Source organism: Syngnathoides biaculeatus, chromosome 11 (assembly GCF_019802595.1).
Source record: "Syngnathoides biaculeatus isolate LvHL_M chromosome 11, ASM1980259v1, whole genome shotgun sequence".
Taxonomy (NCBI): Eukaryota; Metazoa; Chordata; class Actinopteri; order Syngnathiformes; family Syngnathidae; genus Syngnathoides; species Syngnathoides biaculeatus.
The window spans coordinates 22,156,242-22,169,790 of NC_084650.1; the positions used below are offsets into that span (position 1 = coordinate 22,156,242).

The 13,549-nt window shown below is 40.6% G+C and overlaps 2 protein-coding genes across 5 annotated transcripts; one reads left to right on the plus strand and one right to left on the minus strand.

Annotated features, from left to right (window-relative positions):
• Positions 1-1,320: 1,320 nt before the first annotated feature.
• lsm11 (LSM11, U7 small nuclear RNA associated) lies at positions 1,321-5,428 on the minus strand. The gene is made up of 4 exons (XM_061834721.1): positions 4,854-5,428; positions 3,092-3,231; positions 2,949-3,032; positions 1,321-1,782 (listed from the first exon to the last, which is right to left on the minus strand). Exons 1-4 carry the CDS (start codon positions 5,290-5,292, stop codon positions 1,498-1,500), a joined length of 948 nt encoding a protein of 315 aa, XP_061690705.1. The 5' UTR covers positions 5,293-5,428; the 3' UTR covers positions 1,321-1,497.
• A 160-nt stretch (positions 5,429-5,588) lies between these two features.
• Positions 5,589-12,032, plus strand: thg1l (tRNA-histidine guanylyltransferase 1-like). 4 transcript variants are annotated; one of them, XM_061834723.1, is made up of 7 exons: positions 5,589-5,825; positions 6,295-6,492; positions 6,596-6,772; positions 6,872-7,041; positions 7,116-7,204; positions 8,391-8,498; positions 9,479-12,028. In XM_061834723.1, the coding sequence occupies exons 2-7, from the start codon at positions 6,299-6,301 to the stop codon at positions 9,635-9,637; spliced, it is 897 nt and encodes a 298-aa protein (XP_061690707.1). In that variant the 5' UTR covers positions 5,589-5,825; positions 6,295-6,298; the 3' UTR covers positions 9,638-12,028. The 4 variants fall into 4 exon arrangements, with proteins under 4 accessions (XP_061690707.1, XP_061690709.1, XP_061690708.1 ...); XM_061834725.1 differs by having other exon boundaries at positions 5,590-5,933; positions 6,322-6,492; positions 9,479-12,032; XM_061834724.1 differs by having other exon boundaries at positions 5,590-5,825; positions 6,322-6,492; positions 9,479-12,032.
• The last annotated feature ends 1,517 nt before the right edge of the window (positions 12,033-13,549 follow it).

The following is a 13,549-nucleotide window of genomic DNA, read 5'->3' on the forward strand; positions in this document are numbered from 1 at the left end:
GGCAACTGACCTACTTTTAATGCACTCAAAATCAAAATGGAAAAAAAAAAACATCCAACAGAAAAATCGGTTAGACGATGAGCAACCTCCGCCACAACAACAAAATCTACAACTTCTACGAGATGCAGTAAATTGCGCTTTTATGGGTAATGTGCCCATTAAAGAGTAAAAGCAATCCGAGACGTCAAGACAAATGACAGCTTTTGAGTGCCATCTGCAATCTCGAGCATCGCAAACTCAATTATTCATAATGCATTTATAAAGTCCGCCGAGACCGCGCTGTCGTTCCTGCTCAAACTAACTGGAAAAGCAACATCAGAAGACAAGCCAGAGACCGAGGCCCCGTCCGAGAGCACCGGAGGGATGCTGACACCTGCTGGGTGACTACGGCGATACACTCACGCGCGCAATCAATCAATCAAATGTATCAAGTTCATGTTTGTTTGACCGTAGAATAATACACAGCATTGTTTCGGGGGTAAAATATCTGTTAACCGGGTTTGGCAAACGTCCACTTTGTGTGACAGGTCAATCGTAAATAAAATTAAAAAAAAAGCTAAAAAATTCCTTATTAAAATATTTCATTGTCATTTTGTTTTATCCATCCATCAATTTTCTTAGCCGCTTATCCTCACAAGGGTCGCGGGTAGTGCTGGAGCCCATCCCAGCTGTCAACGGGCAGGAGGCGGGGTACACCCTGAACGGGTTGCCAGCCAATCGCACTCACAATCACACCTAGTGGCAATTTAGTGTCCAACTAACGTTGCATGTTTTTGGGAAGTGGGAGGAAACTGGAGTGCCTGGAGAAAACCCACGCAGGCACAGGGAGAACATGCAAACTCCACATAGGCGGGGCCAGGATTGAACGCGGGACCTCAGAACTGTGAAGCCAACGCTTTCCAGCTGAGACACCGTGGTGCCCTCATTTTGTTTCATTTATCATTAATTGAAATCAAATTAACCACAGCTACTAAAAGCAGAATTGCTACTTTTAGTAATACCTATACTTCATTTTATTCCAATAAGTAACCCATCAATGTTCACTATCCTTTATGAGAGTTGAATAACATAATAAAAGCATGAATTAATACGTATTAATCCTTTGACGCATGTATTGCGACAACCCACATGAATAGTTTTTGCTTTAATTACTCTAAAGGTGAAATCTCCATGCTTTGGATGTATTTGTGTCCTTGTGTGTGACATATCTGTCAGTCGAATTTCATGCTGATGCAATTAAGGCTTGTTGTTCCTTGGCAGAGGTCGGCGCATTTCTCAGTTCTAATGTGGAAAATGGCCTACATGTAAAAGAAAGCAAGATTAACATGCAACAAGCTTTTATTTCCTCAAGCACAAGGTGATCTGTAAATCTTATGTATCAACATTATACACAGTCTGATCCACTCCGGGTTCTCCCAAATTGAACCAGAGATCTCTGCCAGTTCGCTGCAGTGCATTCAACATGGATAGCACAAAAACAAATGCAGAGTCAGCCCGTCACAGGGGTTGAGGGTTGATCAGGAGAACATTTTCTCCGCGGATAAACAGCTGGTTGATATGGCGAATACGGACCTTGCCATACGCCTTGCCCTCTTTCTGCTGACCCGTGTTTGTAGCCTTTGGTGGCGCTGACGTCTTGTCACTTCTCTGCCTGGCAGGGCAATCGGACGAAGTCACCTTTGGGTTTGAAGGCGGACCCCGGCTGCTTTCTCCTTGGACCTGGTGCTTTGTTGTTCCTCCTTCACCTCCTGAGCTCTCCTGGAGTTTGAGCTTCTCAAAGAGCTGCACAAACATTTCGGCCACATTGGGATCGGGTAACGTTCATAAAACATTATCCACAATAGAATGCCTAACAATGATGTAAACCAGAGGTGCTCAATGCGTCGATCGCGGGACAACGTGCCAAAAAAAAAAAAAAAAAATTGATTGAAATTGTGCACCGGCGACAGTCTCCTTGCAGATATTCTGCGTTGCGTGCAAAAAAAAAAAATTATGTAATGCAAATAGAACGTATAACACACAGTTATTCAGTTTGTGGGATTTTGCAATGAGATTCAATGAGTGAGGGATGACTGATTGTTACATCCAACGACACAAGTCACATCCGTACTGTAAAAGCCACTGGTTTCTTTTAGGCAGCACACGGTACTTTCTCTAGCAACGACCGCTGCTCTGCCACACACTCTTTTTCCTAGTTTACCTTACCACCCTCTTAAATACATACACTCATAATTACAAATGTTATAGTACTTACGCAGACCATCAATGTGTTTGATAATGACAGCGTCCACCACCGCTGCTTTAGTTAGCAACACAGTCTGGGCAACGTAGAGCAATGATGAGCTAGACATGCTGCTTATGTTTACTTTCGATATTAATCGAGAAAGTTAATAAAGAAATACTGTTGTTTTAAGATACAATGACTGTCAAACAATGTGAATAATCGAAGAAAAAGTGGTTAAACTAGACGAGAGTTTCTCTTTTCGAGTGGGAAAGGTCTGGTCTGAAGCCAAAGTAGAAAGCGCAGGATGAGACGGTGTGCAATTTTAAAATTCCACGTTGGCAGAGCCTGATCCAGGATGAAAGCACAAACAATACAGTGTAAAAAAAAGTTAATTCTGTACTTTAAATATAACACATTAACATTAAAACGGTTTGGGAGCATGAGATGCAAAAGAATTATGTCCTCTTAAAAAAAACATCTTGTATGCGGTGCGGTTCGGTAACAAAATTCCTTTTTGAGGAAATACAGTTCATTTAGCGTACCGTTGTATCCTTGCCTGTGTTAAATTCCAGCTCCACCTGAAAAGTTTGGCACTTACACGACCTTTCCTAATATTACAATGATGTACATTGCTGGGTTGTAAAATTCCACTTTCTCAAAAATAATTTGCATGGATGTAGAAATGCAGTGTTCATCAGAAATATAATGACAAAGCAGTAAATACCCGTGAAATGGTGAGGGCTTTCTCATGGTGCACGGCCTTCCCGAGAAGAGGCTCTCGATACGTCTCATCAACGTCAACCATCGCCTGGCAACGAGACAGCGATCAGCAACCATCGCCAATTGCAGTCACGCAGAAGCGCTCACCAAATTCCAGAACTTGTCGAAGGCCACCACAAAACCAGAGCAGACGCCCCTCAATCCTTTGAAGCTCCTGATGTGGACTTTGACTCTGATCCTCTGCTCCACACATTTGTGCAGCTCACCCAAAGGGCTGCCTTTGCATACTGCACACAAACAGATTTCATGTTATGGGTGGTTATAAGTATACTGAATAAGATATACATGTGATTTCACATTATAGTGTATAACTAGTCCCTGATTTGTTGTTAATCCAATACAGTAGCAACAACGCACAAGGGAGTACTGTAAAATGCTTTCTTTTCTTCTATTAGGTATTATTTCAGTTTTTTAATTTGACCAGAATAAAAGGCAGAGGAAATCTTTTGGCACTAACCAATACACTGTAATAATTACAATGATCACAAAAAGTTAAGCCATTTCTTTTGGATGAGATTTCAGTGACCCGAAAAGGCACTTTTCAGGTAAAAGATAGGTTTCCAATTACGCCATCTTGTGTGCCATAGAGGTCAGAGAACACAGGTGATAGGTGAAGCCTGAAGTTTTTTTTCTATCGATTGGTATAAGGACTGTGATGACGTCATTGGAAAACCATTCATTGGGCCTTCTCAAAAGCTTCGTACGGAATATCAGCACTGCTTGCACAACTTGGTGTTTTTTAACAAGGAGCTGAACAGCAAAATTCCCAACAGGAGTTCGAGCTTTTAATCGACCAGTCCATTTCTAAGGATGTCTCCTTCTTTGCCTTTATTTGACTCTTCCATCTTGTTCGAGCTCTCTTTCGCTGCTCGTGATGCCAAAGAAAAAGACTGAATCCCTGCACAGTTTGACATATGCATTTGTCAAAGTTTTAGAGAAGATCAAATTAGGTTCACCTCTTCTTCTTCTTTTCCTTTCGGCTTGTCCCGTTAGGGGTCGCCACAGCGTGTCATCTTTTGCCATCTTAGCCTATCTCCTGCATCTTCCTCTCTAACCCCAACTGCCCTCATGTCTTCCCTCACCACATCCATAAACCTTCTCTTTGGTCTTCCTCTCGCTCTTTTGCCTGGGAGCTCCATCCTCAGCATCCTTCTACCAATATACTCACTCTCTCGCCTCTGAACATGTCCAAACCATCGAAGTCTGCTCTCTCGAATCTTGTCTCCAAAACATCCAGCTTTGGCTGTCCCTCGAATGAGCTCATTTCTAATCCTATCCAACCTGGTCACTCCGAGCGAGAACCTCAACATCTTCATTTCTGCCACCTCCATTTCTGCTTCCTGTTGTTTCTTCAGTGCCACCGTCTCTAATCCGTACATCATGGCCGGCCTCACCACTGTTTTGTAAACTTTGCCCTTCATCCTAGCAGACACTCTTCTGTCACATAACACACCAGACACCTTTCGCCAGCTGTTCCAACCTGCTTGGACCCGTTTCTTCACTTCCTGACCACACTCTCCATTGCTCTGTATTGTTGACCCCAAGTATTTGAAGTCGTCCACCCTCGCTATCTCTTCTCCCTGTAGCCTCACTCTTCCCCCTCTACTTTTCTCATTCACGCACATAAATTCTGTTTTACTTCGGCTAATCTTCATTCCTCTCATTTCCAGTGCATGTCTCCATCTTTCCAATTGTTCCTCTGCGTGCTCCCTGCTTTCACTGCATATGACAAATTAGGTTCACCTGAAAGTGCATTTTTGGTTCATCCTGAAATTTTAACCGACAGCAGATTATTCCTAAAGCTTTACAAATTGTGTATTATTACGTGTACTATCAATGCAGAACCTACACGTCATCCTCGTCAGGACATTCTTGGGGGGTTTGTGTCGCCGTGGCTGTGGCGCGCGGCTGCTGCTACTTGCTCCCTCCTCCTCATCCACCGACTTCTTGGTCACCACGAGCTTCTTGAGTCTCTCGATCCGCTCTGGGTCGGCGACCCCTTTCAAGGCCTTCAGCCGCTTTTTCTCCACATTTTCCGGCTTGGCTCTACCGCGGCCCCCCTTTAGGAAACTCTCGTACTCAGCGACATTGTTGAAACACTTGATGTTTGGGAAAGGGACCCGCACCGTGGGAGAGTACAGGGCCAAAAGTGGGTCGAAATTTTCAGAACACACGTCTATTTTAGAAGCGTCGTCATCCTGTGACACCGATGAGGTACTAGCGGTGGAAGCGGAGTGTTTATCTTTACTATCCGGTTTCTTAATTCTGTCCCTCTCTTTCTCCTCCATATTTGTTTGAAACAACCGCAGGCAGGGGACACATATCGTAAAGCATCACGGGAAACTACTCAAAGTCTCTGAAAGAGGGTTCACTCCGCAACGTTTACGAACCATTGATTGCCTGGTTCGTTCGAGCGTATCACCTGCCTTTTAATGTCATTAAAGTTAGGATTTTCAGTAATAATTCGCAGAATACATTCTATAATAAACGAGTGTGGGGGTGGAAAATGTCGTCCGTAACACTCCAAATGTGACCTCTCTAATTTTATGTGAAATAGACGATCTTTACGTCCGTCCATTCCCTCCTGAAAACTCAGTTTTAAACGTAATGTGTTTAGCCGAAAAATAATATCTTGTCACTCATGCTAAATTCCAGTTATAGCTCAGTGTATTACGACTTTGTGGAAACACACACTGTGTGCATATTGTCTTGTACGTGTTTCTTAATATAAGGTGTTGGTGATCCGGAACTATTATCATAATGTCTGTGTTGTCAGAACGACTGTACACAGCGACGGAGCAAATATTTCGGTGGAGTTAAAGTGAGTTAGAGTTTCAAGTAAATACAGCGACCAGAAGCCTGGTTTAAATCAGTTATTTTCCTTATAGTTGGCCAATATCCCTCCGAGATATCCGTCGTCTCAATTGCGGTAACCCTGCATCCTTAGAAAAATGACTCTTGTCATGCTTGTCTCTTATTGTATTTTTGGTTTGTTGGAATAAGGGAAATACACTGACTCAGACTGATCTCATTTGGTGTTAGGAAAACCTGTATGTTAGTTTAATTCATTTGTCAATGTATTGTTACATCAATCTGGAAAATTCTGCATACAGTACATGTTACAGTTTGACAGTCTGAATGTAAACGTACTGTATGTTGTTACCATTTTTTTATTCCATTGGCCACTTATAACATTTTCCTTCCTTAATTAAGGCCTTATTGGATTGAAATGACCTCACATTATACCATTTGTTAAGAAATCAATTTTTTTTTTTTTGTTTCATGAACAGACTGATGCAGATTTTAAATTTCTGCAGACTTCGTGAAGGTGTCAAGTCTTGTACTGTCAGACCCCTGGCCTGTTTGTTTACTTCCACTTGTGGCATGGCCAAGAGCAAGTTTGAATATGTGCGTAACTTTGAAGTCGAAGACACATGTCTGAGAAACTGCTACATCGTCGTGAGGCTAGATGGGCGCAACTTCCACAGGTGGGTCTTCTTTACTTGATATACATACTCTATGTCATATTTTTGGGAAAGTAATTGGATAAAACTATAGCTCATTTTTAACTGTGTGACGGTTGTGTTTCAGGTTTGCAGAGCAGCACAAATTTGCCAAGCCCAATGACAACAGAGCCCTGGGTCTGATGACCCGTAGCGCCCGCTCAGTCATGGAGGAGCTCGAGGATATTATCATTGGCTATGGACAAAGTGATGAGTTCAGTTTTGTTTTTAAGAGGACCTCCACCTGGTTCAAGAGGAGAGCCAGGTACCTGTGTGCATCCATGTGTCTATGTGTGCAACTGTGTTTGCACGCGTGTATAGTCATCTTGTGTTGGTGTGTATCTGACTTTTTTTCTCTGGCCAGCAAGCTGATGACCCTCGTTGCCTCGCAATTCTCATCCTCTTATGTCTTTCACTGGAAAGACTTCTTTGGAGACCACCCTCTCCTCTACCCGCCAGGATTTGATGGACGTGTGGTACTATACCCTAGCAATCGGAACCTGAAAGACTATCTGAGCTGGAGGCAAGCAGACTGTAAGTATGTTACAGCGGTTACTACACTGATGATGGTGACAAATATGTCAGGCTGATTTTATTGCCTCTTCCAGGTCACATAAATAATTTGTACAACACAGTGTTTTGGACCCTTGTACAAAAAGGTGGACTAACCACTGTTCAAGCAGAGGATCGCTTAAAGGTGACTACTCAATGCATAACTTGGTTGTTATTCAAAGGTTTATTTAAAATATGTACTGTATTAATAAGTATAAAGAATACAAGGGGTCATACAGGGCACAACACAGTTTGTCACTATTACTAACCTATGAAACTATATGTAATATCATAAGTAATCACTCTACTCCGTTTTCCAAGCCATTTATCCTCAGAAGTGTCCCGGGAGTGCTGGAGCCTATCTGAGCTAACTTTAGTGGGAAAATTAAAAAGCAGTTACAAAAATATATGTATGTCTACAACTGTGAGTGGCTTGTAAATTGTGGGAGGAGGAAACTACCTGGTAGATTGTTTGTTCCCATGATAAAGTCTTGCTTATGATAAAACATGAACTTTAATCCCATGATTCCAACCCTATGGAGATTCATTGCATTTGCAATCTTGAGGAAAAGTGCATGTCAACATTCTCAATGAAATTTTTCAATTCATGAAGAACAAATCCTGTTAGCATGAATAATTTAATTGTTTCTTGGAAGCTACAAACGAATACATTTCCTAACGCTTTATCAGATCTTTACCATATTTAGATCTTGTTATATTCTTCTGCCACAAGATGGAGCTAATTATCGTTCTAGCGACCTGGAGATGTAATATCCATCCATCCACTTTCTTTGTCGCTTATCCTCATTAGGGTCGCGGGAGTGCTGGAGCCTATCCCAGCTGTCAACAGGCATGAGGCGGGGTACACCCTGAACTGGTTGCCAGCCAATTGCAGGGCACTTTGAGACAAACCGCCACACTCACAATCACACCTAGGGCCAATTTAGAGTGTCCAATTAATGTTGCATGTTTTTGGGATGTGGGAGGAAACCGGAGTGCCCAGAGAAAACCCACACAGGCACGGGGAGAACGTGCAAACTCCTCACAGGCGAGGCAGGGTTCGTACCCGGGTCCTCAAAACTGTGAGGCCAACGCTTTACCAGCTGATCCACCATGCCACCGGAGGTCTAATAATTTTTCCTGTTTCCATAACCGTTAACTTATTGAATAACTTCTGACAAATGTCAGTGCATTCAAGAGTCTGACAACAGGTAACATTATTTCACTGTTTTAAACATGACACAAAAAGAAATGATGAGTTTGGATTTAAAATGTTTCTTCATAATTTTGATGTCATCCATTTTTGACATACATGTGTGTATTTCATACAGGGAACATTAGCTGCTGACAAAAATGAAATCCTCTTCTCAGAGTTCGACATTAACTACAACAAAGAACCGGCCGTCTATAGGAAAGGCACCACTCTCATCTGGGAAAAGGTCAGATGACATAATGCTATTTTTTGTTGTTGTTCTTTTTTGTCTACTTGAAATTATGAGCATTTGATTGCTTTCATTTTAACGTACATCTCTTACTTTGAACAAAGTACCGATATGGTTCAAGATGGAAGTCGCCCTACAATATTTTTCAATGGGGATAATATGAATAGCAGGCTCAAATATAAACCTTTATTTATTGTAGTGTAGAGGCAATATTTTTTGTAGATCAATAAAATTAAAAAATATCACTCAGGTGGAATCCCTCAATGTTTGTATTTCAGGTGTGGTTCATGCATCTCACTTTTGTAAAAAAAAAAAAAAAAAAAAACCTAACACTGTTAGTAGTATAATATTAAAAAACTTAAACTTGAATCATTAGTATTGATGCCTTAGGTGATGTTGTTTTCTTAACATTGCATTGTTGATGCACTTTTGTAAAAAGTGTCACAACTGAGGCACAGAAAAGAAACAAAAATTTCTCTTGATGTGTGATCTGTGCGTCATGCTGACAGTAGGCATGGTGATGGTTTGAATGATAAAGTTTTCTTCGAGTTTAAAAGTAGCTCATCTAATTGCCCAGCCCTAAATCAGTGTGCTTCTACACGATAGTACGGGTGCATGAAAGTGTTTCAGACAGCGTAGTCCGGCCGTTGCTTGAAAGTGGCTCTGGTTCTGCCCCCAGGCAAGCTGATCATGTCATGGGCAAAGAAACTTGGTATTGGTTTGGTTTTTATGGATATTATTTAGCCTTCCTTTTACATAACAGTCAATCCAAAGTGAAGAACAGCTCAATTACAGATTTTTTTTTGAAATACTGTAGGTAGCAAAAGATGTACTTTTTTAAATTTTACTCTTGAGCTACAGTATATATATATATATATGCCAACAATTTAAAAAAATATATGCAGTATTTTCTGTAATGTTCCCTGAAAGTGTATCTTCAGCTTCATCTTTTTTTTTAAATCTTTTTGTTTTTCCAGCATGACCAAACTGTCATCACAGAAGTAATGAAAGACAAGATCAAGGAAGTCCATGGCACTCCTCGGAGCAAAAGAAGTGTGCAGGTTTACCATTCGGATATCATAGGCGAAGACTTTTGGGAGCAACATTCCAATATTTTTGAAGATGACGGCTGCTAGTGTTGTGGGAAATAAACACATCATGTTGGCTATGAGAGTAAGGACTCAATTGGTTTACTCAATGCACAGTTTATGCACCTTCACAAGTGACGTCTTCGCTCATGTACAATGGCGTCCATTAGCCTAGATGGGCAGCAATCACCCTTGAGCCAATTATGTTTTGTGCTGCAAAGTGGTTTATCTTGATGTCATCCAACTGTGCCAAAGTTAAATATGTGTTATTTCTTCAATATAATCCACCCCCTTTTGAGGGTCACCCAACCCCCAAATCAAACCGCAATGTCCCAATACAAGAAGACTGGATGAACTTCATCTCCACAACAATGCCGTCCTTCCTTGAATGTGGCCCCCAGGTTGGCGTCATCTCATTCCATATGTCAGACAAAAATGGCTCCCTTCCTGTAATCCCAGCCCGAAAGAGATAGTCAGTCCCCCGTGGTTTTTAACAACTTGCAAACACTTTGCAATCTTCCTTAATAATGGAATGATTATACTGTATATCATTAAACCCATGACTTAATCAAGTGTGCCCTTCATGCATTCATCCATCAATTTTCTGAGCCTCTTATCCTCACAAGTGTCGCAGGAATGCTGGAGCCTATCCCATCTGTCAGCGAGCAGGAGGCAGTGGTACACCCTGAACTGGTTGCCAGCCAATCGCAGGGCACATGGAGACAGAAGAACAGTCACACTCACAATCACACCGAGGGCCCATTTAGAGTCTCCAATTAATGCATGCTTTTTGGGATGTGGGAGGAAACCAGAGTGCCCGGAGAAAACCCATGCCGCGACGGGTAGAACATGCAAACTCCACACAGGCGGGATCGGGATTTGAACCCCGTTCCTCAGAACTGTGAGCCCAATGGTCTAACCAGTTGCAACATTGTGATGTCCCTTTATACATGTGTAGCGAAACGTATTATTCTTACTTACAATGGAGTTAACAATCACTTCTAGAATTCCCACCTTTTGGTATGAATTATCATACATCATCAAAACATCACAGTGAGCTCATGTTCCTGGGTAAGGAGAAAGAAATCCTTTAGTTCTGTGTCGTCCAGAGAGTCTTATACCCTTAGGTATTAAAATGGCGTCCATGTTCTCAATTACTCTAAAAAATATCAGTTGGTCCTTCACTTTTTTTGCCAGCGTAGAAATTTTCGGTGGCACGTGTCCAGTCTGCCATCGCTGCATTGATTTGGACCAGTCTGACCTATATTGATGTGTTTTAATGTCCCCATCTAACTCGCGGAAAAGACATTGGAATTTTTTAATGCCAACGCGTACCTGTAATTGGGAAAGTCAGCAGGAGGGTGAAGTTGCACTTACTGAGTGCACCCACAACTTCTCAAAACCTCCATTTTGGCTTTTGGTGAAACAAATTTAAATTTAATACACTACTAATACATATGAGTGGATAACTCTTAAATGTTAAGTGTATTATACTTTCTTGTGCACATTTTAGAAAGTATTGTGCAGACTGAGTTGAATATTAACCACAGTGAGTTTCCGGTAAGCCAACTTGTAATTTAGTGCATTTGACTTATAAGATTTAGTAAATATTCAAACAATTGCTTTTGCAAAAGATTGAAATTTAAATCAACTTGGATTTTAGTTGTAGTAAATAATTAAATTTGCTCAGGTTTTCATTACTGCATTACTAATAGGGCTGAAACTGATGAATATTTTAAAAACTGATTAATCTGCCAATTATTTTTAAGTAGTTGATGAATAGGAGGGAAAAACACTGTCCATCCCATGATTAAAAATCAAGATATTATTTCCAATTGACAGTTTAAAAATGCACAAATATAAACGGATTATGTTTCAGTTATTGGTTTGGTCTGTAATGTGTCAAAAATGGGCAAAAATATTGATCACTGTTTTCCAAGGGGATCAAATTAATCAACTATTTTGATAAGCAATAAATTAACTGACCTTGTTTCACAGAAAATATTTTCAGATTTCTGTTGTTCAGACTACAGACTGATTATATTTGTTTTTAATAAAAATAAGACCTTGGCAATGACATTTAATTTGTGCATTTTCTGTGCTGTCAATTTGAAATAATTTTCTCGTTTCGTAAAATGGAAATGCATTTTTTTCTGATGCATCAAAAAATAGGTTACAGGTAATCTTGTGAAAGCTATTGTTGCAAACTGTAATACACCATAAATGTGAAGTGGGTTACTAATTCTTCATTAAATGCGCCTATTGTGACCACAAGTTCCTGTTATGTGCAAGCATATTTAAAACCTGTGCAGTAAAACCAGTTGGGCTGAGCAACGTGGTTACCTCAATCCGTTTTTGATGTGTTGGTCGCGAACGAAACTGCTCTAAGATCCGGATCTCTGAAGAGAACGATTACAGTCAGCTCGTGAATGGGAGCCACGTTCATCGTTCTCTTAAGGGAGAGCCAGTCAATATGTAATGTAGTTTTGTACTTTGTTTTACTGTAGCACCAACCAGCATGAATAAATAAAGGCATATTTTTAAAATTGATAAAATGGAAAATTCAGTGTATTGCACATTTTTACCCTGAATATGCATACTTTTCTTTTTTTTGCATTATAAATTAATTTATGGAATGAAAAAATCCGGGGAACCCTTTTAGAGCCAAAAGAAATGCCTCTTTTTATTGAGCCGATCCAAAAGAGTTAGTTCACTAAAAAGAGACGAAATAATGAACCCACAGTCAGGGTTGTGGTTCCGTTACCCACAGGCCTAATTCTGAATCCACAGTTTCCCCGAATACTATCTGCTGAGAAACGTTATCACACACTTACATCCAATCATATGAAATTGTAAAGGTATCTTTGAGCATGATTTTGGGCTGCATATACTTTTTTTTTTCTCCCCTATAGATGGAGGCATAAGACATAATACTGGACATTGTATTCACACACTTCACACATTGTTTTTGAAGCAGAGATGAAGCGCTTGGCAGGAGTGAATGGATTTGTGGGCCTGCTTTGTCATCAGTGCTAAGAATACCTCCACACACACACTCCGAGTGAACTCTATCCCCCTGACATGTGCTCCGTGGCATATTTATCATCACACTTGTAAATGACCTCCTCAGTGTGAATGGCTGCTGTGAAACAACCCGACTGTATTTCATGTCTTTCATAGGCTCACTTTCTCTTAAGTGCTTTATTTTTGGGTCAGATGACCTCTTTCAAGCTACGGGAGATGCCCTCATGACTGCTTTGGATTTGGAACACCAGTGCATGAATATGTCCCACTGCTAAATGCATTGGCATGCTTTAAAAAAAAATGCAGCTGCGTTTAGGACAATTCGCTTTGGGGCGCAGCCAACCACAACAGTTTCTGACCCAACTCGTGGCCTCACAGAACACATTTATTTCATTTAGCAGAACATATGGAGGAGAGTGGATCACTTATTTGAACACAGTATCTGTTTACTTTCGAGCTTGCTAGTTGAAACTCGCCATAGGCTTATCATGTTTCCTGAAGTATTGGCCCGGAATGTTTATTTACTTATCAGTGAGTACCAGGTGTCCACTTGGGATATAGCATATTATTGTACACACACTTTTTAAAGTTAAAGTCAATAATAAATAAATAAATAATACTATTAAATAACGGTGCATATTTCACATAATTCTAAATAGTACTATCAGGGGTATGGTATTTGTATTCATGTATTTATTTATTTATTTATTTATTTTTAAGCATGACAGTGGGCCGTAATGCAATAATACTCATTTAAGACCTGATATATCTTCTCTCATGTTCTTATGGGTCACTGACTCAGTGCATTTTTCATAGTATTTGTGGGGATAAATTTCAGCATAATTTTCAAGTCATGAATTTACTGTTTGATTTTGGTCGTTCAACTCATAGACTATTTTAAGATGGAATGCCAGGGTGGATTTCTGGCCGTCGCGG